At 44.1% G+C, this 27982-nt stretch overlaps 2 protein-coding genes across 3 annotated transcripts in view; one reads left to right on the top strand and one right to left on the bottom strand.

The window, feature by feature from the left end:
• The first annotated feature begins 1170 nt into the window (after nt 1-1170).
• On the top strand, nt 1171-22791 carry snn (stannin). The gene is made up of 2 exons (XM_078418182.1): nt 1171-1332; nt 21434-22791. Exon 2 carries the CDS (start codon nt 21538-21540, stop codon nt 21796-21798), a length of 261 nt encoding a protein of 86 aa, XP_078274308.1. The 5' UTR covers nt 1171-1332; nt 21434-21537; the 3' UTR covers nt 21799-22791.
• txndc11 (thioredoxin domain containing 11) overlaps nt 22631-27982 on the bottom strand; it is a 62479-nt gene continuing 57127 nt past the window's right edge. Inside the window, exons 11-12 of one of the 2 annotated variants that reach the window (XM_078418180.1) lie at nt 25275-25355; nt 22631-23609 (exon numbers count right to left, since the gene is read on the bottom strand). In XM_078418180.1, the coding sequence (XP_078274306.1) occupies nt 23036-23609; nt 25275-25355 (655 nt within the window). In that variant the 3' untranslated portion in view covers nt 22631-23035. The remainder of the gene's footprint in view (nt 23610-25274; nt 25356-27982) is intronic. The other variant, XM_078418181.1, reaches the window with a different exon arrangement.

Raw genomic sequence — 27982 nt, 5'->3', positions numbered from 1 at the left:
GTCTGCTGTCTGCTGTCTGCTGTCTCTCTGTCTGCTGTCTGTTGTCTGCTGTCTCTCTGTCTGCTGTCTGTTGTCTGCTGTCTCTCTGTCTGCTGTCTCTCTGTCTGCTGTCTCTCTGTCTGCTGTCTCTCTGTCTGTTGTCTGCTGTCTCTCTGTCTGCTGTCTGTTGTCTGCTGTCTCTCTGTCTGCTGTCTCTCTGTCTGCTGTCTCTCTGTCTGCTGTCTCTCTGTCTGTTGTCTGCTGTCTCTCTGTCTGCTGTCTGTTGTCTGCTGTCTCTCTGTCTGCTGTCTGTTGTCTGCTGTCTGCTGTCTGCTGTCTCTCTGTCTGCTGTCTCTCTGTCTGCTGTCTCTCTGTCTGCTGTCTCTCTGTCTGCTGTCTGTTGTCTGCTGTCTCTCTGTCTGCTGTCTCTCTGTCTGTTGTCTGCTGTCTCTCTGTCTGCTGTCTCTCTGTCTGTTGTCTGCTGTCTCTCTGTCTGTTGTCTGCTGTCTCTCTGTCTGCTGTCTGCTGTCTGCTGTCTCTCTGTCTGCTGTCTCTCTGTCTGCTGTCTCTCTGTCTGCTGTCTGCTGTCTGCTGTCTCTCTGTCTGCTGTCTCTCTGTCTGCTGTCTCTCTGTCTGCTGTCTGTTGTCTGCTGTCTCTCTGTCTGCTGTCTGTTGTCTGCTGTCTGCTGTCTGCTGTCTCTCTGTCTGCTGTCTCTCTGTCTGCTGTCTGCTGTCTCTCTGTCTGTTGTCTGCTGTCTCTCTGTCTGCTGTCTCTCTGTCTGCTGTCTGCTGTCTCTCTGTCTGCTGTCTGCTGTCTCTCTGTCTGTTGTCTGCTGTCTCTCTGTCTGCTGTCTCTCTGTCTGCTGTCTGCTGTCTCTCTGTCTGCTGTCTGCTGTCTCTCTGTCTGCTGTCTGCTGTCTGCTGTCTCTCTGTCTGTTGTCTGCTGTCTGCTGTCTGCTGTCTCTCTGTCTGCTGTCTCTCTGTCTGCTGTCTCTCTGTCTGCTGTCTGCTGTCTCTCTGTCTGCTGTCTGCTGTCTCTCTGTCTGCTGTCTGCTGTCTCTCTGTCTGCTGTCTGCTGTCTGCTGTCTCGCTGTCTGCTGTCTGCTGTCTGCTGTCTCTCCTGTGATAGGACCCGGCGGCTGTCACTCAGCCCTGCCCGGCCCGGGGGCGTGTACAAGCGCAGTCTGCAGGAAATGAGCAACACGACGGCCCGAGAAAGAGCGCACACAGAGCGGGCAAGAGCGCACACAGAGCGGGCAAGAGCATGGAGACGGTGCCTCTGAGCTGCTGCTGCCCAGCTCCTCTACAAGCTGCAGCCACCCGGCACTGAGTTGCATGGCGCGTTTAATAATGGTGAGAGAGGCTTTGTTGTGTTGTGCATGTTTGTATTTATGTTAAATGTGCAGCAGCAGCAGCAGCTGTAGTGTGTCTGTGTGTGTGTGTGTGTGTGTGTGTGTGTGTCTGTGTGTGTGTGTGTCTGTGTGTGTGTGTGTGTGTCTGTGTGTGTGTGTGTCTGTCTGTGTCTGTGTCTGTGTCTGTGTCTGTGTCTGTGTCTGTGTCTGTCTGTGTGTCTGTCTGTGTCTGTCTGTGTCTGTGTCTGTCTGTCTGTCTGTGTCTGTCTGTGTCTGTGTCTGTCTGTGTCTGTGTCTGTCTGTGTCTGTCTGTGTCTGTCTGTGTCTGTGTCTGTGTCTGTCTGTGTCTGTGTCTGTCTGTGTCTGTGTCTGTCTGTCTGTCTGTGTCTGTCTGTGTCTGTGTCTGTCTGTGTCTGTGTCTGTGTCTGTCTGTGTCTGTGTCTGTCTGTGTCTGTCTGTGTCTGTCTGTCTGTCTGTGTCTGTGTCTGTCTGTGTCTGTGTCTGTCTGTCTGTGTCTGTGTCTGTCTGTGTCTGTCTGTGTCTGTGTCTGTCTGTGTCTGTGTCTGTCTGTGTCTGTCTGTGTCTGTGTCTGTCTGTCTGTCTGTGTCTGTGTCTGGGGGGATCTTCGCAGCGGTGGCGGTGCAGGAGGAACAAAGCGCCGCATTAAATGGCACGTTAGTGTCGGGGGGCGGGCGTGCAAATACACACGGGTGTGCAATTAATGCATCGCTCGCTGGTGCAAAGGCTCTCTCTCGATGATGTGTTGCGTTTTAAATGTAAGTTGCATTTACATGGAGCTGTGCTGTGATGTGACGGTCTCTCCAGACCACAGTTGCATTTTGCAGAGTTAATGCACGTCTATCTCTCATAAACAGAGGTTGTGTTTCAACCCTTGTTTTGTGCAAATATGATCAGGTTTCTGCATTTAAAAAAAAAAACATTTGCAAGCGGGCGACGGGCGATTGCATTTTTTTGGGTAGACGCTGTTTAAATTCGTGGGCGATGCTTGCACGTACACACTTAGCCTTAGACGGGTAGTAGCATTAACGTTGGCAAGTACTAAATGCAAATTGGTTTTGTCCATTAGAGTAGAGATTCGCCTTTAAAAAAAACAAAAAAACCTTCTGATGCAGTTAGAAACGCAAGACCTTTGTTTTACACCAGTTTGGGCAAATGTTGAAGTTCCTTTATAACTAATGTAGCTCACAGGCTCTCTCGCATTGTGTGTGTGTGTGGAACAAGATCAAAAATAATTGGTAGATAATTCAAAAGCAAGCAAATGTTGGGGAAACCAAGTGCAAATGACAGCCAGCTACATCAATTTATAGCTTTGTGGAATTAGACTGGTTGTATGTTCAGTGAAAGTAATTTTTTGAACCCCAGCTATTGGTATTTTGTACCCCAGTTATTGGTATTTTGTACCCCAGTTATTGGTATTTTGTACCCCAGCTATTGGTATTTTGTACCCCAGCTATTGGTATTTTGTACCCCTGTATCACAGAAGCAAATTGCTAATGTCACAAAACAATCCTGCTTGCCAAGAACTTGCCAATTCTATTTTTTTTGTAGCCCAGAGATACAAGTGGCTTGTTGTACAACTTTCTTGGCCTGCGGACGATGCAAGTACCTAACCCATTGGTGCAGCTGGTAGAGCTGCTGCCTCACAGCGCCAGATCCCAGGTTCAATCCTGACCTCGGGTGCTGTCTGTGTGGAGTTTGCACGTTCTCTCTGTCCCCCCCCCCCCCCCCCCCCCACCCACATCACAAAAGATTGCACATGTTTGTAGGTTAATTAGACTCTGCTCCTAGTGTGTAGGGAGTGGATGAGAAAGAGGGATAACACAGAACTAGTGTGAACAGGTGATCGGAGGTTGGTGAGGACTCGCTGGGCTGATGAGGCCTGTTTCCATGCTGCATCTCTAAAACTAAACTAAACTCTCCCGGTGTGGGACAAATAAAGGTATTTATTATTATTATTATTAAACTCTTGTGGAATCAAAGAAATGTCTGAAAAAGCGTCTCGACTCAAAACGTCACCTATCCACGTTCTCCAGGGATGCTGCCTGACTGCTGAGTTACTCCAGCACTTTGTATCCTGTTGTAAACTAAACCCTAGTTGCCAGCTTGCAAACAGTGATTTTAGTCCGATAGTTATAACATGACAAAAGGTTAGAATGCACTCTGTGTTCATACTTGGTCCCAGAGGAGCAATCCCATTCGTCCTGTTTGCCCGCTCACTATTTCCTGACAACACAGCAACTTATTCTCCTATGCGCCTATCAACTCCATTTTGCCATTGCCCGACACTAAGGAGTATTTTTATTCGCAAAAGTCTCCCTAGGCGTCTTTGGGGAAATCTGAATGCCCCGGGAAAACCGAGGCAGCCTCGGAAAGACCCTGCAACCTCTGCACAGACGACAGCTGATGTCAGGATCAAACCTGGACCTCATGAGGCAACAGCTCTAGCTCCTTGTTCACCGTGCCATCCTGGTAGGCAGGGCACGGCATATCTAGAAAATGAGCATGTGGGCTTCGCAGTGGCATAGCTGGCACTCCAGTCACTCCCTCACAGCTGGTGTTGCAGCTCCAATTGAGTTTAGTTTCGAGATACAGCATGGAAAAAGGCCCCTTCGGCCAACTGAGTCCACACCGACCAGCGATCCCTGCCCAGTAACACTATCCTATACTAGGGACAATTTACATTTTTATACCTAGCTAATTAACCTACAAACCTGCACGTCTTTGGAGTGTGGGAGGAAGCCGGACCACCCGGAGAAAACTCACTGTGAGAACGTACAAACTGCGGACAGGCAGGCACCCGTAGTCAGGATTGAAAGGCAGCAACTCTACCACTCGCTGTGCCACCATGCTGCTGGACATCAAATGACCAGGGGGGGTTCATCCTGACCTCTGGTGCTGTTTGTGTAGAATTTGCACTTTCTCTCTGTGACCTCGTGGGTTCCCTCCGGGTGCACTGGTTTCCACCTACAAAGAAGTGCAGGTAGGTAGGTTAATTGGCCTTAGTGTGTAGGAGAATGGTACAATCTATGGGAGTTGATGGAAATTGATTGATCGAAAGACACTACTTAGGTCCACTATGACCATTGATCACCTGTTTGCAGTAGTTGTATGTTATAGTTTAGAGATACGGTACAGAAGCAGGGCCTTTGGCACACTGCGTCCGTGCCGACCAGCGACCACCCCATTCATCAACACAATCCTACACATTAGGAACAATTTACAATCATTACTGAAGCCAATTAACCCACAAACATGTACGTCTTTGCAGTGTGGGAGGAAACCGGAGCACCTGGGGAAAACCCACGCAGGTCACGGGGAGAAGGTACAAACTCCACACAGACGGCACCCGTAGTCAGGATCAAACCCGGGTCTCTGGCGCTGTGAGGCAGCAACTCTACCGCCGCACCACCGTGCTGCCCCTACATTGGCATCCTTCCCTGCACGCTCGGGGCAATTAGCCTACAGACCCACACATATTTGGGATGTGGGAGGAAACCCTCACAGTCAGTCACAGCAAGAACGTGCAAACTCCACATAGACAGTACCCTAGGTTAGGATTGAACCCGAGTCTCTGGCACTGTGAGACAGCGGCCCTATCAACTGTACCATTGTGCTTCCCTATTACCCCACACTAAGGAGTCCTTTAGTGTAGGGTTTAGGCAAATGGCTGATTGATAGTTGGCGTGGACTAGCTGGGACTCGGAGGCTGTTTCCATGCTGTGGCTACGTTTCTAGTCATCCTCTCTAATTGTCCCTCTTGTAAACAGTATCCATTCCAGAGGTAAGAGACTTGCTTTGCTGCACAGAAGCAGGTTTCAGAATGCCCTTGAGAACATCCAAAGTACTTTTACTTCATGTCGAGTCCAATACTGAAATGTAGTTACTCTTCTAACGTTGAAAATGTCTCTGGACAAAGCACCATTATGATACGAATCCATTCTTAAAGCAGATTGTTTCGTTGATGGATTATCATGGTGTTGTTTTGTGCGAGCCATTATATGCATCACGTTTAGTTCAGAGATACAGCGTGGAAACAGGCCCTTCGGCCCACCGAGTCCGTGCTGATCAGCGACTCCCCACAGACTAACAGCATCCTACACACACTTAGGACATTTTTTACAATTTTACCGAAGCCAATTAACCTGCAAACCTGTACCTCTGCAACTCTATCGCCATGGCACCCAAGTGACTACATTTCAGTATGGACCCTGCCGGCCAAGATGTTGGGAATAACTCTTCTGCTGGTCCTTGAAATGGCACTGTGGGATCTTTTTCAAGTATTAGCAGGAATAGGCACTGTTGGCAGCACAGCACTCTATCAGCGCTGCATGGGGTATCAGCTTGGATTGCTATGCTGAGGGTTCTTGATCAGTGAGTGTGTCAAAGATAACAGGGAGAAGGCAGGAGAATGGGGTTGAGAGGGAAAAATAGATCAGCCATGATCGAATGATGGAGCAGATTGAATGGCCTAATTCTGCTCCATTGTCTACAGTCTCCTAGCTTTCAGCCCTAAAGGTTGAATTTAGATCCTTCACACTCGGTGGTGAGAGGGCTGTTAAATGAACTGCAATTGGTGCCCATCAGATATCAATTCCTATGGTTTTCCCCCACCCCCGCACTTTTTAACCATTTACCTTCCCTGCCCAACAGCCTGTGTATGTATGCCTTGTGAATGGAACAACACAAGTGGGTAAACATGATCTGCAGCTGTTGACATAAACTGTGCCAGATAGCTTTTAAATATGACTTCTGTTTAGCTCAGATAAGCTGCAGCGGTGAACCCTGAAAGACCTGTGATGGAAACTACGCAATAGGTAGAAAAAGTCTTAGAAAATTGACAACTTGATAGTTTTAAGTTGTTTTGTTGAGTGCAAAATTTATTCTTGGCAGTGGGAAGAGGAGGGAGGGAGGTGATCACCCTTCGAGGGCTGCAGTTTCCCTCCAAACCTAACAATTAAGCAGCAAAGACTGCCGTTAAGGTGCCTTTTACTGGGATGACGTGACTAACTTTAGACTAAACATGGGATTAATTAGCAATTATAAAAAGAGTGAATATTTAAGGCATTCGGAGATACTCCAAGTGGGGGATTGTGTTTGTAGGAAACAGTCCATATCGCAATTTTTCTGTAACGTGAAGCCACATCATCCATGCTTGTGTGAAGAAACATTAAAGGATAAATTTCATATTGGTTTATGTGGATTTTTCACATACATTCCATGAGAGCTAATATTATTCAATTTCGTATCAGTTTTTTGGTTGGAATTTGTGAATTCTGTAACCCGGACAAGTGTCATGTCGAGAGGGGTGGTTGCCTGTATTATAGAGGCATACAGCATGGAAACAGGCCCTTCGGCCCAACTTGTCCAGTACAGCCAACATGCCCCATCTAAGCTAGTTCCATGTGCTCACGTTCGGTCTATTTCCCTCTAAATCTTTCCTATCCACGTCGTGCCTGTCCAAGTGTCTTTTAAATGCAGTTATAGTGCCTGCCTCAACCACCTCCTCTGGCAACTCGCTCCATATCCTCACCACCCTTTGTGTGGAAAACGCCATACCTCGGGTTCCTATTAAATCTCTCCCCCTCTCACCTTAAACCTATGTCCTCTGGTTCTTGATTTTCCCCTACCCTAGGTAAAAGATGATCTATTCCCCTCTGTAGGAAGGAACTGCAGATGCTGGTTTAAACCAGAGATAGACACAAAATGCTGGAGTAACTCAGTGGGACAGCAGGAGGGATAGAGAGAGAGAGGGATTGCCGGGGTTACTTAAAGTGAGAGAAATCAATATTCATACCACTGCCCAAGTGAAATACGAGATGCTGTTCCTCCAATTTGCGTTTAGCCTCACTCTGGCAATGGTGGAGACCGTGGACAGAAAGGTCTATCCCATCCCAACCAAAGTACTTTTCACCCAACAAACAGCTAACAATGGCCTTTATCATCGTTACTTTTTTGCATATCTTTCATTCATTGTTCTTTATCTCTACATCATCGTCTATACCTCTCGTTTCCCTTATCCCTAACCAGTCTGAAGAAGGGTCTTGACCCGAAACGTCACCCATTCCTTCCCTCTTGATATAACCATATAACAATTACAGCACGGAAACAGGCCAGTTTGGCCCTTCTAGTCCATGCCGAACACTCTCTCTGACCTAGTCCCATCTACCTGCTCTCAGACCATAACCCTCCAATCCCTTCCCATCCATATACCTATCTAATTTACTCTTAAATAATAAAATCGAGCCTGCCTCCACCACTTCCACCGGAAGCTCATTCCATACAGCCACCACCCTCTGAGTAAAAAAGTTACCCCTCATGTTACCCCTAAACTTTTGTCCCTTAATTCTGAAGTTATGTCCCCTTGTTTGAATCTTCCCCACTCTCAAAGGGAAAAGCTTACCCACGTCAACTCTGTCCGTCCCTCTTAAAATTTAAAAAAACCTCTATCAAGTCCCCCCTTAACCTTCTGCGCTCCAAAGAATAAAGACCCAACCTGTTCAATCTCTCTCTGTAGCTTAAGTGCTGAAACCCAGGCAACATTCTAGTAAATCTCCTCTGTACACTCTCTATTTTGTTGACATCCTTCCTATAATTTGGCGACCAGAACTGCACACCATATTCCAGATTCGGCCTCACCAATGCCTTGTACAATTTTAACATTACGTCCCAATTTCTATATTCGATGCTCTGATTTATAAAGGCAAGCATACCAAACGCCTTCTTCACCACCCTATCCACATGAGATTCCACCTTCAGGGAACAATGCACAGTTATTCCCAGATCCCTCTGTTCCACTGCATTCCTCAATTCCCTACCATTTACCCTGTACGTCCTATTTTGATTTGTCCTACCAAAATGCAGCACCTCACACTTATCAGCATTAAACTCCATCTGCCATCTTTCAGCCCACCCTTCCAAAAGGCCCAAGTCTCTCTGTAGACTTTGAAAATCTACTTCATTATTAACTACACCACCTATCTTAGTATCATCTGCATACTTACTAATCCAATTTGCCACACCATCATCCAGATCATTGATGTAAATGACAAACAACAGCGGACCCAACACAGATCCTTGGGGTACTCCACTAGACACTGGCCTCCAACCTGACATACAGTTGTCAACCATTACCCTCTGGTATCTCCCATTCAGCCATTGTTGAATCCATCTTGCAACTTCACTATTAATACCCAACGATTTAACCTTCTTAATCAACCTTCCATGTGGAACTTTGTCAAATGCCTTACTGAAGTCCATATAGACAACATCCACAGCCTTGCCCTCATCAATTTCCCTGGTAACCTCTTCAAAAAATTCAAGAAGACCTTCCAGGCACAAACTAATGCTTTCAAACAGGACCTTCAAACATGACCTTCCAGGCACAAACTAATGCTTTCTGCCTGCATGGGTTCCATATCCCTCCAACGCCCTGCATACCATTGATGTAAAAAGTACCACCTGCAAAAGTTCAAATGCATTGAATTTAAGGAAATCAAAAGAATGAAAATCAACGAGTAAGTTCCTTCCCTACTATATGTGCTGTCTGTCCTGCTGAGTTACTCCAGATGTTTGTGTCTATCTATTCTTCTCTGTTATCTGTGGGATATTGAATCGTTTAAATAGTAAAATAAACTTTAAAATAGTAAAGAGCTTGAGTTCACCAGTTGATGGCAAACACCCGTTTAGTTCACCACTACCCGTTGAATAAGGATGCAGGTTCCCATCTCTGGTCTGGCTACTGTGACTCCAGATCCAGGGACATAATTTACACTCGCCTGCCTCACTTGAACATGTGTAGGAAAATAACTGCAGATGCTGGAGTAACTCAGCGGGCCAGGCAGCATCTCAGGAGAGAAGGAATGGGTGACGTTTGGGGTCGAGACCCTTCTTCAGTCTGAAGAAGGGTCTCGACCCAAAACGTCACCCATTCTTTCTCTCCTGAGATGCCGCCTGACCCACTGAGTTACTCCAGCATTTTGTGTCTACCTTCACTTGAACATGTTACCTTTCCAGCACTGCGTAGCAAAAGGTGCAAGTGTGCGTTTTGTGTATAAATATTCTCCATGTCACGCAACCTTTCTGCAAAGGAACCAGGGGTCTTGCCTTCCGCACCCTCAAGGTCGACTTGAAAAATTAAAGGAAATTATTACAATTATCAGATCAGGGTAGAGATCTTTGAGACAGGGGTGAGGGCTGGGGTCAGACTGGGGCAGAGGGATGGAGAGATTCCCAGGGTTGGTACTGTAGTACCTGCCTTCCGTTACCGTTGAGGCCCCGGGGCACAAAGGTTGCAGGTGGCCGGGCGAGGAGAGGGACATCGGTTGGCGGAATGAACAAATGGAGGCGGCCGGTGCCTTCAATGGGCCTTTATGGCAAGTTGCAGCTAGGACTGTGAAATGGCACTGAAACCAGGCGACTCTTGCATGTAGACTCAGTGGGCCGTTTCTGTGCATTACGTACTTAACTCGGGATTATACTTGGGTATGGCAATAATCTTCTGACCTGTATGCAAAAAGAAAATCAATGTACCTTGGTACACTGTACCTTGGTGATAATGAAGGAACCATTGAACTTTTAGAAAAATAAAACCTGACTACTCTGAGCTCCTTATAATCCTCTTGAGATCACTGTGATGGATGTTTCTTTTGTTTGGTGTTAGTTTATGATTGTATGTGTTATTACATTTTTATTGATTATTCTTATTGGTCTTATTGTTGAACTGCGGGTAATTTTTCAATTCACTGCACATTTATGTGTATGTGACAAATAAATGACTATTGACTATTGATTGAGATGGAGGAAGCAAGTCTGAAGGAAAGGCACAAAGTGCTGGAGTAACTCAGCGAGTCAGGCAGCATCCCTGGAGAACATGGATAGGTGATGTTTTGGGTTGGGACCTTCAGTCTGGAAATATATTGGTGGAAAATGTTGAGCTGCTCTTTTCCATTTTGCATTCAATTAATTTTCAATCACATTTCTCAATGATTGAGATCTACATATCTCCAAAGGATTATACTGTGCTGTAACAATACAGAACAAAACATATTAAAAATCTAATTTTAAAGATGCAGATGCAGAAGAAAATGCCCGGAACACAAACTAGTTCTTTCTATTTCCAGCATTTTAGGTTTTTATTTCAGACTTTCATCATCTGCAATTTTTTTCCACTAGTTCTTTATATTTGATCGTGACATTTTAGCATCCACTGGTAAAGGGGAACTATTGTGGCTGCGATATGGTTGATGAGATCTTCAAAAGCTGGTCAGGACCAGGTGGCTTTTAGAATACAATCATTTTTAATGGTGCCTTTTTCTAAAAGGAGAAGGATTAGTGCACAAGTGTATTGGCAGAACTATGAGGAGAGCAGCACTCTGAGAATGTAACAGGAGGCAGGATAAAGATAGACACAATGCTGGAGTAACTCAGCGGGCATCTTCAGTTCCTTGTTTCTAAGTCCGAAGGAAACCAAACTTTGGACCAGATCGAGACAGAGACAAATGTAAAGATACCAGAATTGTGGTCGGGCTGGTAATTTCAGTGCAGCAATTACAAAATCGTGTCAGTATGGGTGCATAGACCGGATGGATACTCTGTGGTTTATGAACTTTCTAACGTTTTTGATGACTCGTCAGTTCAAAGATTTAATATTTTGAGAAGTTGCCCCTTTTCATATATATTGATCGATAATAGGCGTGGTGATGTAACGGACAGACTCGTATTTCAGATGCAATGTTTGCTGCTTTCCAAAATGACCACTGACGGTGATGACTTGCTTTTAGGGTCAGTATGGACAGGATGGGCCAAAAGGCCTGTTTCTGTGTTGAGTGACTCTGACTCCAAATGTAGCCAGAGCTTGGTTTGAGTCTGAATGCAGCAGTCTTGTTACTCTGTCTTTTCTTTAAAGAAATGAGGTGTTCAGCAAAACGATCGCCGAACCTGCGCTTGGTCTTGCCGACATATAGGAATCCACACTTGGAACAGTGGATACAGTAGATGAGGTTGGAGGAGATGCAAGAGAACCTCTGCCTCACATGAAAGGACTGTCGGGGTCCTTGGACGGAGTCGAGGGAGGAGTTAGAGGGACAGGTGTTGCATCTGCTGTGGTTGCAGGGAAAAGTACCTGGGGAGGGGGTAGTTTGAGTGGGAAGAGACGAGTTGACCAGGGAGTTGCGTTGGGAACGGTCTCAGCGGAAAGGGGAGGAGGTGGGAAGATGTGGCTAGTGGTGATATCCCGTTGGAGGTGGCGAAAATGGAGGATTATATGCTGTGTGTGACGATTGATGGGGTTGAAGGTGAGGACTAGAGGGGACTCTGCCCTTGTTACGACAGGGGGGGGAGGGGGAGCAAGAACGGAGCTGCGGGATATCGAGGAGACCTCGTGAGGGCCTAATGGTTTTTGTGGATTTTGGGGAGAAGATAAAACCGGTCGTGCGGGGCTGGGGAAGGATATTTATTGGTTGCTGTGAAGGCCACTGACAGGAATTCTATCTTCATCTGTTTAATGGGAATGTGGTTGATAACAGCAGGTGGATTCCAAAGGAATGTGAGGTAATTTCCTATTCAAAGGATGTAACCTTGAACCGTGCCGGGCGCGGTCACAGACCCACTGGATTCGTCTTGGAATCCTAGCGTGCAGTTCAGGGAGGATAAAAAGGGAAAATATAATATTCACGGTTGATTATCCTCAAGAGTGATGTAGGAGCCATTTATGCTTAATTCAATTACTGTCGTCGTGTTGTGGCTATGTTTTAATGTTTCTAGTTTATGTCCTTTTTGCCTGCTTGTGGGTGTGACTTAATGCGTAATGGGGAGTGTAGGTGGCTAGAGGTTATGGGTCAGTTTAGACTTGGAGGATGGTGAGCATACAGTTCTTTACCACACGCGCTCGTACCACACGCTTGTATGATCTATATTTGTAAGAACCACACGGTAATAACTGCAAGATTTCCAGATATTGTTAGAAGAAGAAGCAGTTGATAAAGTACGGAAACTGATGAATTACTCTATGATTTGTGCTTCTTTAATAAAACCAATTAATGAAGAAAAGAAGTTTGGAAGATTCGTTTTGTCATATCAGGGTGCGACGTGTGCGTAAGCTATAACTACATTTCATCCCCGAGAAGTAATGGCTATCGAAGTGGGATTTCGAGATGGTATAGAAACTGCCATTACAAGTGACCTCGTACAGCATCCTCGTCCATGAGGTCTGTTCTGTTTTTTTTGCTTGTACTTCACTAAGGGTGGACAGTGGGAACGGTTCATTTTTAAGGCAGTTCCATCGTGCACTGCATTCATTTGGTTTTGATGTTCCCTTTACTTGTGTGATGAAGGTTTACTCTATGAAGGCTCTTGACAAGAGTTGTCAGAGTAATCAAGGCATTTAAATCCACATTTGACATGAATGTCCCATTTAATATAACGCAAAACTATGTACACTTCTCTAAATGTTGACTTCCTGTCGCTAAACCCCCCCTCCCCACATGTAAAAACACACAGACACACACATCTCTTCATGTATCTGGATTCTAACTTAACAGTAAGAAAAATGTATAGGAAGGAAGTGCAAGAAAAATGTGTCGGAAGGAAGTGCGGATGCTGATTTATACCGAAGATAGACACAAAAAGCCGGAGTAACTCAGCGGGTCAGGAAGCATCTCTGGATAAAAGGAATGGGTGACTTTTCGGGTCGGAACCGTTGGTCAACTCTGGAGAAAAGGAATAGGTGACATTTCAGCTCGGAAACCCTCAGGTGGCACCGTGGTAGAGTTGCTGCCTTACATTGCCGGAAACCTAGGTTCGATCCTGAATCTGGGTGCTGTCTGTACGGAGTTTGGGCATTCTTCCCATGACCTGTGTGGGCTTTCTCCGGGTGCTCCGGTTTCCACCCACATTCCAATGACGTACAGGTTTGTACGTTAATTGGCTGTGTAAAATTGTTCATTGTCCCTAGTGTGTGTAGGATAGTGTTAGTGTCTGGAGATTGCTGGTCGGCGTGGGCTAAAGGGCCATTTCCGTGCTGTATCTCTAAAGTAAACTGAACTAAAAGGAATAGGTGACGTTTCTTTTTTCCAGAGGAAGAAGGGTTCTGACCCAAAACATCACCTCTTTTTTAATCCAGAGATGCTACCTGACCTGCTGAGTTACTCCAGCAGAAGTTACTCAGTCTGAAGAAGGGTCTCGACCCAAAACGTCACCCATTCCTTCTCTCCTGAGATGCTGCCTGTCCCGCTGAGTTACTCCAGCGTTTTGTGAATAAATACCTTCGATTTGTACCAGCATCTGCAGTTATTTTCTTGCACTTCAGCTTTTGGTGTCTATCTTCAAGAAAAAGTACTCATTTGATTTGTTGTAAGTTTAGTCTGTTTTAATTGCGTTTATTTTAATAAGTCTTGATGTTTGCCTCCTGGGTACAAACTGGGTGACACCTGGAATGTCAAAGTAACACAGTTTTATTGCAAAGGGTTCACCTGGAATGACTGAAGGAAGCTTTTCTCAAAAGTATTTCTGAAACCAGATTCTGATCTTGTCACTTCCTGCCCATTATCCACATGGTTCTTGCAAAGCTGAAATTACAGGAACTTTTAAATGGTCAAGATCCTTCATTTGTGCAGAGAAAAAAAAAGTAGTTTCAGCTTTCCTGATTCTTACCAAAGTTTTGATTGCAACTGATATACTCTCAAAAAGTACAAGCTAACAGCTCCATCTTAAAGTTAAAAGCAATTTACAATTTTGCCAAAAGTTCATTGGCAGGACAAATCTAAGATGTCTTGTTTGCTCTGTTCATCAAACAAGAATTCCCAGAGGAACCTGCTGTTATAATATACTGGTGCAAATGCGGTAAACTAGGCGTTATTCACCCTGGAGCATTTGCTAAATTTTGGAAGGTACGTCACAGGGATGGATGTATGGTATCAAATTTTCCAGGAGGCAGTTTAGTTCAGGAAACACAGGACGGTGCAAGAACAAGACTTGAATAAACATCTGTTCCAACTCGGAGGGGATCACTGAGGTGACTGGTGTGTTGAATGGTAAGATCCAAAGGTAGGCAAGGGCATGGGGTGAGAGCTTCCACCATAGATGAGTTAAGGCATGGACAGAGTTGGCAATTGCTGCAGGGAAATAATCTACAGTACCGGCATGGGTAGACACAAAATGCTGGACTAACTCAGCAGGTCAGCATCTCTGGAAAGAAGGAATGGGTGACGTTTTGGGCGGAGACCCTTCTTCAGACTGAAGTCGGGTCTCGACCTGAAATATCCCCCATTTCTTCTCTCCAGTGAAGCCGCCTGACACGCTGAGTTACTCCAGCATTTTGTGTCTACCTTCGATTTAAACCAGCATCTGCCGTTCTTTCCTATACAGTACTGGCATAGATTTGGTCTGAAGCTTGGCTAGGATTGCAAGCAGCTTTGTTTGGTTTAAGTTAGATGCTGTGAAATGAATGAAATCAGTGGGCGGGACATCTTTTAAGTCAAATTTTGGTCTTGCGTAGTCTATCAAGGGAAACTTTGTTCATAGTGCTGATGGAATACAACAACTTGGTCACCACATCAATGTGACCTAGCGTAGAGTATGTAGTTTATCGAAGATAGATACAAAATGCTGGAGTAACTCAGCAGATCAGGCAGCATCTCTGGAGAAAAGGGGTAGGTCGAGACCCTTCAGACTGAGAGTCAGGGGAGAGGGAAACTAGAGATATGAAGAGGTATAATGAACAAATGAATGAAAGGTATGCAAAAGGACAAATCAAAACCAGCAACTATGATCAAGGAAAGGTAGAGCCCACAATGGTCCGTTGTTGGCAGAGGAGAAGGTGATAACAGTGTGTGAAACAGTAAAACTAAGGACGACGGTGAAACTAAATGGATGGCAAAGATGAGGGTGGGACGGAGAGAGAGAATGCAAGGGTTACTTGAAGTTTGAGAAATCAATATTAATAGTGCTGCGTTGTAAGCTATTCCTTTTCTCTAGAATTGCTGCCTGACCTACTGAGTTACTCCAGCATTTTGTGTTTATCTTTGGTGTAAACCAGCATCTCCCGTTCCTTCGCACACATGTACTTTATCGAGATGGGTTTGAAGAAAGATATAGAAACATAGAAAATAGGTGCAGTAGACCATTCGGCCCTTCGAGCCTGCACCGCCATTCAATACGATCATGGCTGATCATCCAACTCAGTAACCTGTACCTGCCTTCTCTCCATACCCCCTGATCCCTTTAGCCACAAGGGCCACATCTAACTCCCTCTTAAATATAGCCAATGAACTGGCCTCAACTACCTTCTGTGGCAGAGAATTCCACAGACCCACCACTCTGACCTATATATCTGCCAACCTTTTGAGAAAATCAAATCACAATGTCTGTGTAGAAAGGAACTGCAAAGTGTGGTGTATACCGATGCAAGACACATAGCGCTGGAGTAACTCAGCGGGTCAGGCAGCATCTCTGGAGAAAAAGGATGGGTGACGTTTCGGGTTGGGACCCTTCTTCAGACTGAAAGTATAGGGGAGGGTTCTTGTCTTTTCTTACCTCCAATTCTCTTCCCTATACATACTTTCTATGCAGGTTTAAGAGTGAGGTTTTAATCTGGTGGCAAAGGGGTCTGAGGCAACTGAAGACCAGGCTCTGCTCCACAGTTGTTAATTGCACACACACATATATGCACATGTACCAGTCAGCATATGTACTCTAACACCCATCCACACACAGTTCAGGCACTGGTATCTTCCATGTTTACTGCCTCTTCCATGCTCCCATACAAGTCACCCATCCTTTTTCTCCAGAGATGCTGCCTTACCAGCCGATATCCAGCACTTTGTGTCTATCTACACATCGTCTGGTTATTTCGATGGAACCTACAAAGCACTAAAATGTTTGCCAGCTCAATAATCTCAAACTCTGCAATGGTGCATACAAATACCAAAAGCATCATCATTCTTGTCATCTAATAGAATCGACTGGTGCACATTATATTCTAGGGAATTTATTTTAGCATTTTCCTCGCATATGTACAACACAAGTTATTTATCACTATGCTTCACTAGTCATACCCAAAGGTGGAAGACTTTAATTATAGAGTCACCTGCTTTTCATAGTCCAGGTGAAGGCAACATTTTGCATATTACTATTATGGGATGAAGGTATAGGAGCCTGAAAACCATAACATCCAGGTTCAGGAACAGCTTCTTCCCAATAACTATCAGGCTATTAAACACTACACCTCCAAATAGGTTCCAAACTATATAGACTTGGGGGCACTTATTTTTGACTTTGTACATATAACTTTTTGTTTATTGTGTGTTTTAGAGAGTACTATGTTTGTATATCTGTCGTACTGCTCCATGTAAGAATTTCATTGTAGATAGACCCAAAATGCTGGAGTAACACATCAGAAACTGCAGATGCTGGTTTCCACCGAAGGTAGACACAAAATGCTGGAGTAACTCAGCGGGGCAGGCAGCATCTCTGGATAGAAGGAACGGGTGACGTTTCAAGTCGAGACCCTTCTTCAGACTGACCTGAAACGTCAGTCATTCCTTCTGTCCAGAGATGCTGCCTGGCCCGCTGAGTTACTCCAGCATTTTGTGTCTACCTTCGGTGGAAACCAGCATCTGCAGTTCCTTCCTACACAAGAATTTCATTGTTCCGTTTTGGGACATATGACAATAAAACACTCTTGAACTGACTGAAACTTCTCTATTGTGAGTCTGGTTTGCAATCCTCTGCACACCCTTCCGGTCCAGCCTAGCTGACCTCTGGGAATTGGTCGAAGAAACGTAAAGCTTCATTTTCTTAAACTGCATTTGTCCTTCATCTTTTGTGCACATCTGGAAACACTAATACGTGCGCACAGGACAACAGGCCATCTGTTCCCAAAAGATTTTATGATTTATTGTGGCGTTTTTGTTGAACACTCCTCCACATTTGCAAGGCATGTGGAAACTGGTTTAGATCAGATTTACTGCAATGAACATAAATTTTTAATGCTTTTATGCTGGTTCTGAATGTCTGAGTTTTATATCCATATGGTTCTTTAGATCCCACATGCGGTACTGGTAAAAACATCAAGCCTCTGCCTGACTGGCTTTGCCAAGGTTCCATTTTAAATGAAATGGATAACAAGCCATTTTACCTTTTCTACAAGTTACTAAATGATTTTGAAGCAGCAAGTTTGCATTGTCAGCCACATCTAAATGAAGGACAAATGTCAGTCTTCGTGAAGCATTTAAATTAATTAAATGTGCAGGAAGGAACTGCAGATGCTGGTTTAAACCGAAGATAGACACAAAAAGCTGGGGTAACTCAGCGGGACAGGCATCATCTCTGGAGAGAAGGAATGGGTGACGTTTCGGTTTGGGACCCTTCTTCAGACTGGTCTGAAGAAGGGTCTCAACCCGAATTCCTTCTCTCCAGAAATGAATTGAATGGCTTGGCCTGAAGGGTAATTTGTTCTCAGCTGAACTGTGCTAGATGTGATTCAGACTTCAAGGCACGCATTCTGAAAATCTCTGCTTGTTCTTGGGATGTTGCCAATACCAATGAAGCACAGCCCAGCGTGACATTCACATAGCAATTAGATTTCCAGGTTGTTGAGTTGTGTATTCATTGGACTTTATCTTGCACAAATCGTTATTCCCTTTACGCTGTAGCTGTACCCTTTGGACTGCTTGGTCATAATTATGTAGAGTCTTTCCACTGACTGGATAGCAAGCAACAAAAAAAGCTTTTCGCTGTACCTTGGTGTACGTGACAATAAACTAAATACAACTAAACCTTGCATTGCTGAGTTTGGTCCTGTCTTTGGCCAGGATATACATATGTCTGGTGAAGATGGGAGGTTTGACTCAGTCCTCCTGAATTAGGGTGCGTACAATCCTAAGGTTAACTGCACCATAGTCAGAGTTTCACAGCGTGGAAACAGGCCCTTTGCCCAACTTGCCCACTCCGACCAAAATGACCCATCTACACTAGTCTCACCTGCCTGCGTTTGGCCCATATCCCTCTAAAACCTGTCCTATCCACGTACCTGTCTCAATGTTTCTTCAACATTGAGATAATACCTGCCTCAACTACCAAGTCCATTAATAACTCTAGTTGTGCTAAATTACCCAATGATAGATTAAACATTGAATGGTGGTGCTGGCTCGAAGGGCCGAATGGCCTACTCCTGCACCTATTGTCTATAGTGCAAAAGTGGATTTTGTGTAATTATGACCCAGAATTGTTGCAAAGCTATGGTACTGTACACAGCTCCAACAAAGCCCATCCTGGTTTTTGTTCAATGAAAATTGTATTGTTTATCATGGTGATATTGCAATGAATGCTATAGACTAAATTTGGACATCGATGAACATGTGCAAAATGTTTCATTGTTGTTCAACTTAAGATTCCCTTGGGGAGGGGGGTGAGGAATTCTAGCGAAGAAAGCTAATGGAAAGTTTCCCATTTGATGTTTTGAGAATTGCCTTGCTTGAGATAATCTGAAGAACCCAAATGAAACAATGGATAGAGGCAGCTCTCCAGCACGATCCCATTGTGCTGTTTGATCGTGATGATGTGTTAAAATTTAAAAGATGTTAGTCCTCAGATTTGAATCAACTAGTCTTTTGTTGCTCGTTCCAATCTTAATCTTTCAGCCCCAAAGACTGGTTCGTGCCCTTGCTTGGCAGCCAGGCTTTCCACACTCTTATACTGACACAATGCTTCGGCTAATGATTGTATCACTGCCACCAGAATTTATTGCTGTTTCTTTAGGGCAGAAACTTACTCCCTTGAATTAAACATGTAAAGAAAAGAACAGGTCCTAGCTAGATTGAAAATTGATCTTAACACGCAAGGCTGGAGTTAGTCCTCGACTTTATTTACCGAACCAAGATAGAGGGTGTCTACAGAACTTTATATCTTCTCAATCTTCTAAACATTCACTGTAAAGTAGATGAGCTACTCAGCTAACTTGTAAGATTTGGCAAAACACGGTGCTGGAGTAACTCAGCAGATCAGGCAGCAGCTTTGCAGGGAGATGGACTGATGATGTTTTAAATCAGGAAGGGTCCCGATCAAAAACATCGCCTGTCCATTCCTTCCACAGATGCGGCCTGACCTCCTAAGTTACTCCAGCACTCTGTGTTTTGGCGAAGATTCCACCATCTGCTGTTCCTTGTGGCTTCAGTTTTAAGATCCATGTTTGCAATGAATGTCAGTGACCATGCCTGTAGTCTACAATTAGGGGCAGGAGGCTGTATTTTCTTACCAAGAAAATTAACACATGCATCATGGCTCGCATTGCTGATTTCCACATCTTTATGTTGCACTGCAGAAGTACTGAACCATCAACCACAGTAGAGCTTAGTAATGCTAAGCTGAGAGAGTCAAGGGGGTGTACGGGTGTCAGGAGGGAGAGATAGATCAGCCATGATTGAATAGATGATGGGCTGAATGGCCTAATTCTGCTCCTATCACATGATCTTATGAGAGTGCACCTCAGCTTTCCGCCAGCCATGGCTGGTGTATCCTATTACGGTTTCTAAAAATTCACTGTCAAGTAGATTAGCAAAACAGTGCTGGAGTAACTGCAGATCAGGCAGCAGCTATGAAATGCAATCCTATTACTTTAATTAGTATTAATCTCTTTAAAGTTGCTGTTATTTGACCATGGGGTGCAACAGAGAGGCCTCCATCTCGGCAGTGAACCTGCAGAGTTGTGAGGTGTTAATAGAGACAGGGGTCCACTCTGGGGAACACTGTTGCAAGCTCGAGCTGTGTTGAGTGGGATTCAACCTGAAGTGCTATTCTATAGCCAGATAGTTTGCCAGATCTACATAAGTAACCAATAATGTGCTGCAGAGTTGGAAGTACACTACAAGCAAAATGTGCAACATCGCTTAGAATAAAAGAACCAGTTCATAATTTTTGCACAGTTTTAAATGTTGTAAAATCCTGTCTCTTTCCCTCTGGACCCATTTCATTTATTTCTTCATCTGCAATGGAAATTGATCTTAACTTTCTGGGAGGAAAGATCACCATACCAGATTCAAGTAGAGACACCTCGCGTTTTGCTTATGTTTGATTTGTGGCGTTTTTGAAATAGCGAGTTTGTCCCTTTAATACCAAGGCTCTATTCACATGCTGGTATTTGTGGACTATCGGGCTCAAATTTACTGCTGACGACGTACTAGTGCGTATGTTTAACTTACGAGTTTTTGAATTATGCGCTGCCTTAAGCACACAGCCCCCCCCGCGTACAAAGGTGCCTGTACTACAATTTTTAAATTAAGGCAGCACATTGATCATTTTGAACATAGAGGAAGTGGGGAAATTAAGAATCTCGAGCAGTTATTTGCAGGTTTCCTCCTCGTCTAGGGAGCTGTCACTAGGACTGATTGTTTAATGAGCGGGCAAGGTTCTTATTTGCAGTGAAAAGCATTTGCAATCTGAGCTCTTTTACTTGCAGTTTCTCAGCAGGTCAGTCAGTATCTCTCGAAATAGATCCCAGTTTCCAGTTGTGTTTCGTCTGTGTTCTGGAAAGTCAACTGACTTGAACACCATATTCCCCTCCGACTCCTCCCTAATGCCTGTCCATTCACTCCGTTAGTTTCATTTCCTATCTCCAGCATGGGTGGTAGAGGTGCTGCCTCACAGCTCCACAGATCTGGGTTCGATCCTGACCTCGGCTGCTGATTGTGTGGAGTTTGCACGCTCTCCCTCCGAGTGCCTTGGTTTTTTCCCACATCCCAAAGACGTGGGGTTAATAGACCCCTCTGTAAGTTACCACTAATGTGAAGGGAGCGGGTGCAAAAGTGGGGTAACATAGAATTAGTGTGAATGGCTGATCAGTGGTCGGCCTGGATGTGGTGGGCCAAAGAGCCCGTTTCCATGCTGTATCTCTAAAACTAAACAGAGTATTTCGTTGATATACCAACTGGTCATCCTGATTAAAAAGGGACGGTTGATACAAAAAGCTGGAGTAACTCAGCGGGTCAGGCAGCATCTCTGGAGAGAAGGAATGGGTGGTGTTTCGGGTCGTGACCCTTCTTCAGACTGGATGGTTACTAATGTATTTTTGTTTCCCTTCCATCTTTCAGATTCTTTTACAAGCATCTCAACTATAGCGACTTCCCTGGCCACAGAGTTGAAACAAGGCTCTTTTCAAAGTTTTGGGAGTGAAGGCCCACATTGGACACTGACCATGTCGACGGACCACAGCCCCACCACTGGAGTGGTGACGGTCATCGTGATCCTTATCGCCATTGCAGCCCTCGGGGCTCTGATCCTGGGCTGCTGGTGCTACCTGCGCTTGCAGCGGATAGGGCAGTCGGAGGATGAGGAGAGCATCGTGGGCGAAGGGGAAACCAAAGAGCCCTTCCTGCTGGTGCAGTACTCCGCCACAGGGCCGCGGGTGGAGCGGAAGGCCAAGCTGACAGCTGCTGCTTCGGAAGGCCACGGCTAAATCTTCAACCTGCCGTTCAGACTATACAACATTTGTACGTCAAATCATTCTTCATACTGTGAAAAGTTTATATCTGTTCAAGCTGCTTATTAAAAAAAACAGAAGGACCTGTTTAATCAGGAGCCTGGTCTGCAACTGCATGTTAAAAGGAAAATCAAGACTAGCCATTTAGCAGTTCGTATTTCCTACATGAATTCTGAACCCTTTAAACTGAGCCTGTATTGGAGTTCCTACTGTAAATGTCATCCTTGCAGAACCTGTGGGTTTTGGGGGGAAAACCATGCGGAGATCAGTATGAAACTTCAACCCAATTTCTGTACAATACAGTATTATGTTCTAAATGGCTAAACAAACTGCTGTAAGTGTTAACAGACCTTGTTTTAATTATCTTGCAGTGTTTTTGAGTCCAAGTTGGAATTGGGAGAGGAGAGGGAGGAAGGGAAACCCATTACAGAACCAGCAATGATTTTTGCAGGGCTTTTCAAAATTAACCCGATGCTACGCTCATTTGTGTCAGTTAGTTCAAAATCGTCCCCTGATTCTGTAATAGCTGTAGATTTAGAACATTGAAGCCGGGGGGTGGGGGGGGGTTTGGAAGAGAGGGAATTATTGTTTCCACAGAGTTGCACAATGAAGATTGCAGAATGGTTATTCCATTTTGTGCATGAGGTTGTGCTGAAATGATGCGACTGCTATGATGCTGCCAAAGCACTTTTTTTGTTTAAAAACGAATTCTAACCAGGGCCTATGATGGAAATGGCTGTAGTTACAAACTACCAATGATCCAGAAGGTCTTGTAAATTGACAATGGCGGCTGAGCAGTTTGCTAAATAATTAAAAGCATGTTTAAATGGTTTAATTTATAAACTTGATTTTGGTACTCTACCATAATTTTTTTCCCTGTAATTGTTTTTACAGAAATGAATTTACTATGTACATTGTAACCAAGATTCATTAGTGCAATATTCAATTGTAAACAAATAAAGAATTTTCCCAGTTTACCAGTACTTTTATCTGCAAAAAAATATTAATATAGAACCTGGTAACCAGTTTTTGTGGAAAAAACCCCCAGAAGAAAGTTACTCATTTGATCAAACTTAATCCACAATTCTTTCTCCTCCCCGCCACCCCTAGCCCCCCCTTCAATCATGGCCCACATACAAATTTAAAAACATTAGCAATATGGCTCAAATTTCTGTATTTTCACTATCGGCTCTCATCCCAAACATTCGTCCAGCTAGTTTGGGGATTGAACCTCTGCGTTTTCTGAATGGGTGGTAGGTAACTCTGATTCTTCAATGGGAAGTGATGTCGAAGCATATTCATTTATCTCCAGTTCTTCTTCAATTGAAGACATGTATGTTTTTAGCAAGATATTTTCATTGATCAGTTTTCTTGATACCGTTGCAACCTCACTGAGTTTGGCTGCTGTTTCAGCGAGTTCTGTGTTCCTCTGCTGGTACAGATCTTTCAGTTTCTCATTGTGGTGTTTGAGGTTCTCGTTTTTCTCCTGCAGAGCTCTGTTGTGGAGCTTGAGTTGGCGTTCCTCGTGCCTGGATACAGAGAGTTGGTAAGTCAGCTGTTTCTCGGCCTGATGCAGCACCTGCATCTCTGCGTGGAGTCTCTTTATCTCACTCTCCAGCTGGCTGATGCGGTCTTTCTGCAGCTCTGCTGCTTTGTGGATACACTCTGGGTTACAGCACTTGAACGGGTTCTGCTGAACTAACTGGGGAGAATGCCGCAGAATAAATCTCACCAGGTTAGGGACAGTTAATGGCAGATCCTCGGGGTACTTCACACTCAAGTCTTTCCTGTAAAACGAGGGGAAATAAGAGACAGTAAATGCACATATTTCAGTTTCCCTTCATAAACACCACTATTCCTGTATGCAGGAGCTCGATCTTCAATGAAAAAAACAATTAACGTGTTTATTCAATTAAATTCACAAAGGTGACTAGATTAAGCAGATGCAGTAATTTGCTGACTTCTAATGGTTTACTTTATCGAGTCTGACTCTTGCCAATGCCATTCCATTCTTTTTTTTTTTCAAGAGGGACAGTAAGAGTTATTAAATGGCAGCTACTCCACAGGAAGCAGCTGTCTGCCACGGATGAAACACATGACCCATTGACGCATGGGCTTTATTGGCCTATATGGAGCAAAGTAGTCCTATTCCACATTCACTAAACAAGTCCTAGCAGACATGCTTTTCAGAACAGATCAATAGTAAAAATAAAGCTGCTGGAGGAACTCGGCATGTTAGGCAACAACTATGAAGTATAATGAGATTCCTTCCCGTCATCTCTTTCTACCAGCCATCTCCCCTTTACTCCACTAGTCTGAAGCAGGGTTCCCGATTCAAAAGATCTATCCCTTTACCTCCACAGATGCTGCCTGACCCAGCCACTGCCTCCAGCAGTTTGTTCATTGCTCAAGATTCCAGCATCTGCAAGCTCTTGTTTCTCTGCTTAAGATCTCCTCTACAAACATTTGGTTTAGTTTAGGTCTGATTTAGAGATACAGTGCAGAAACAGGCCCTTCGGCCCACCAAGTCCGCGCCGACCAGTGATCCCAGTACACTAGCAATATCCTACACACGAGGGACAAATTTCTTTTTTTACCAAAGTCAATTAACCTACAAACCTGTACACCTTTGACATGTGGGAGGAAACCAGGGCATCCAGAGAAAACCCACGCGGTCACAGGGAGAATGTACAAACTCAGAACAGAAAGCACCCATAGTCAGGATTGAATCTGGGTCTCTGGCACTGCAAGGCAGCAACTGTACCGCATGGTCAAAAGCCAGCATATTACCACATCTACTTTATAAACTCGGGAACAAAACTGAATTTAACATAATTCCACTGATACGAGAGAGATTTTTAGTTTTTCAGGGGCTTTCCTGTGACAGAACGATTACCATGTCACATTACACCAGTAATGGGCATCAACGTTCCTGATTGGTTTGGATATGCTTGCAAACAATAAAAGTCGGGATTTAGTTTAGCTCAGAGATACAGCACAGAAACAGGCCCTTCGGCCCACTGAGTCTGCACCAACCAGCGATCCCAGTACACTAGGGACAATTTACAATCTTTACCGAAGCCAATTAACCTACACGTCATTGGAGTGTGGGAGGAAACTGGAGCACCGGGGAAAACCCACACAGAGAACATACAAATTACGTCCAGACAGCATCCATAGTTAGGATCTAACCTGGGTCTGTGCTGCCCAAAAACGAATGTAAATTATTTCAATCAGAGAAACATTTTCACAAAACTAACAGACTTTTCCCATTTATAATTGGCAAGAGCTGACACTACCCAGAAGCGTGTCTTGCAATGACAAAGCTTTAACAGTGCAGGGTCTGATACAAGTCACAATTATATTCAGACTAGCCAGAAAACTGATAGGAAATTCACATCAGACTGTCATAAAGTGTATCTATACAATAAGGATCAGTTCCTTTGTCTTACCTGTTTCTTGGGAAAAACAGAATGGTTGGAAATCGATCGACCATATATTCCCAAGGCAGGTCATTTTTGGCAACATTGATTCTGAAAGAATAAAACAGTTTTGTGAATCATGTTCATATCCTGTGACCAGAGCCATTCATCGTGGAGAGGAAGTTCTACAAAAAAAGATCATGTATCCTCTGTATAAAAAACTGATTGTTCAAGTCTTAAGTCATTTGTAGCAGCTGGAGAAATCTGTAACAAGAAAAAATTCTGTGCATTTCTCAAGAGTCTGGTTTGCTTAATCCCCTGCCAGTACAGATGGTGCTGAAAATTAGTGACTTACAACTTTTACAATGGCTGGGGAAAGAGCTGCCACTCTTTTTGGAAGTTTTTATTTTTCCAAATTACTGAAGATCCTGTTTTATTACAATTCACTCAATTCACTTTACATTTATCAAAAGATGGTGTAGCTTGAACAAAATACTGTCACAATGCATGCATTCACCAAACTCAGCTTCACAGAACGCACGATCATCATTCAGTGCTGACCACAGATAGTGTCATTGTTGCCATGCTCACTGATCTGTAGAGGGCTGTGGTGTAAGCGAATATCAAAAACTACTATGGCATTTAAGGATTCACTGCTGCACCATTTAAAATGCTAATAGAACACAGAAATGTATCCAAAAACCAGGAACAGCAGTAATCAGCCCCTTCAACAAAAGGTCACGAGATGTTTGCATTTATAAAGCACTTGATAATACTGCGTAGCAACGTCTCCAAGCATTTCAAATGTGCCATGACCCATTTACAGAAGGATCTCAGCCACAAGCTGAATCGACAGTTCATCAATGGTGAATAAAATCTAGTAGCACTGAGGCGTTAACAAACAACATGACTCAGTTCACTGATGCATCTGAAATACATCATCGTAGAGAATGCAGCATTGCCTCAATACTGGTTAGGGTGTAAGCCTTGCTTCTGCAGTTCATCTTAAAACACGTGGCGTGTCCACACTTGACAGAATGTTGAATGGGCAATAAATTCACCATTATTCACCAATAAATAAATGACATTTAAGATACATTTTTAGGCATCCAACTAAGATTTGCTTACATGGCTGATCTACAAAGAGCGAGATTATAGCAGTTACCTGACAACATACTGAGTGTGTGTGTGTGTGGGTGACATTGTCTTTATGCCTCCTTTGGCATTTAGTACCTCAGCTTGAAGCTCATTAACTTGGCAAATGTGACATTCTTAAAACAAATTTTCGAGTTTAAAGACATGAAAATGGAAAAGATGCGATTCCAGTTAGGGTTCCTTGTTCCACAAGCAGCTGAAATATTGTTGTGTTATAATAAAAATGAACTGCAGATGCTGGTTCATACCAAATATAGAATCAAAATGTTGGAATAACTTTGTGGGTCAACTGAGTCACTCCTGCATTTTTGTGTCTATCTTAAATATTTTGTTATCTTGATTCATAAAATTTAGCTTTAATATCTTACGAGGAAAGAGAAAATAAATTGGACCTATGATTTGTAGTTTAAGAACATTTAGACTAAGTGAAATATATAAAGATTCTGAGATGGCTTAACATGGTAGATTCCGCGGCAGATTGCCACTGAGGGATGAAAACCGGAATTAGAAGATAAAGTCTCACCTTAAAAGAGCATCTATATATATCAAAGCTGTGATATATCAGGATTTTTCCAAGAGATGTAAATCTTTGGAGTTCCTTAACGCACATCTATGAATTTTGAAATATATTGATGGCTGAGATTGATTATTGGACCAGAGGGAAAACCCTGAGTTTACTGGGATCAAGAGGAAGTGGATGCCATGGCAACCATGCATCAGGCTCGAGGGCTCTAAAGACATACTCCCGCTGCGTGCACTGGCTAAGAAACTGATAAGATTGGAAAAGTTGCGCACAATTTCAGGAGGCTTTCTTTTATAGTTGGCGGTAGGGTGAAGAAGAGTCAAGAATATGCAACGGTCATATGGAACAATTAAATTCTTACTCCCTGGTGCTTTACAAGCCCATTAACACACAAATAAACATACAATAATTGGCAATATAATAAACTAATAATCAGTGATATTAGGTAACCACAATCGAATGGCGGAACTGACTCGATGGCCTAATTCTGCTCCTATGTAAAATCTGAATGGTGGCCGATTAGGAAAAGGGGAGATGCAACGAGACCTGGGTGTCGTGGTACACCAGTCATTGAAAGTGGGCATGCAGGTGCAGCAGGCAGTGAAGAAAGCGAATGGTATGTTATAGACAATAGACAATAGACAATAGGTGCAGGAGTAGGCCATTCAGCCCTTCGAGCCAGCACCGCCATTCAATGCGATCATGGCTGATCACTCTCAATCAGTACCCCGTTCCTGCCATCTCCCCATACCCCCTCACTCCGCTATCCTTAAGAGCTCTATCCAGCTCTCTCTTGAAAGCATCCAACGAACTGGCCTCCACTGCCTTCTGAGGCAGAGAATTCCACACCTTCACCACTCTCTGACTGAAAAAGTTCTTCCTCATCTCCGTTCTAAATGGCCTACCCCTTATTCTTAAACTGTGGCCCCTTGTTCTGGACTCCCCCAACATTGGGAACATGTTTCCTGCCTCTAATGTGTCCAATCCCCTAATTATCTTATATGTTTCAATAAGATCCCCCCTCATCCTTCTAAATTCCAGTGTATACAAGCCCAATCGC

This window comes from Rhinoraja longicauda, chromosome 21 (assembly GCF_053455715.1).
Source record: "Rhinoraja longicauda isolate Sanriku21f chromosome 21, sRhiLon1.1, whole genome shotgun sequence".
Classification (NCBI taxonomy): domain Eukaryota; kingdom Metazoa; phylum Chordata; class Chondrichthyes; order Rajiformes; family Arhynchobatidae; genus Rhinoraja; species Rhinoraja longicauda.
The sequence above is the reverse complement of the archived record's forward strand: the minus strand, read 5'-3'. Positions and strand labels throughout refer to the sequence as shown.

Coding starts and splice junctions, on each gene's coding strand:
- snn (XM_078418182.1), top strand. CDS start 21,538: ATGTCGACGGACCACAGCCCCACCACTGGAGTGGTGACGGTCATCGTG.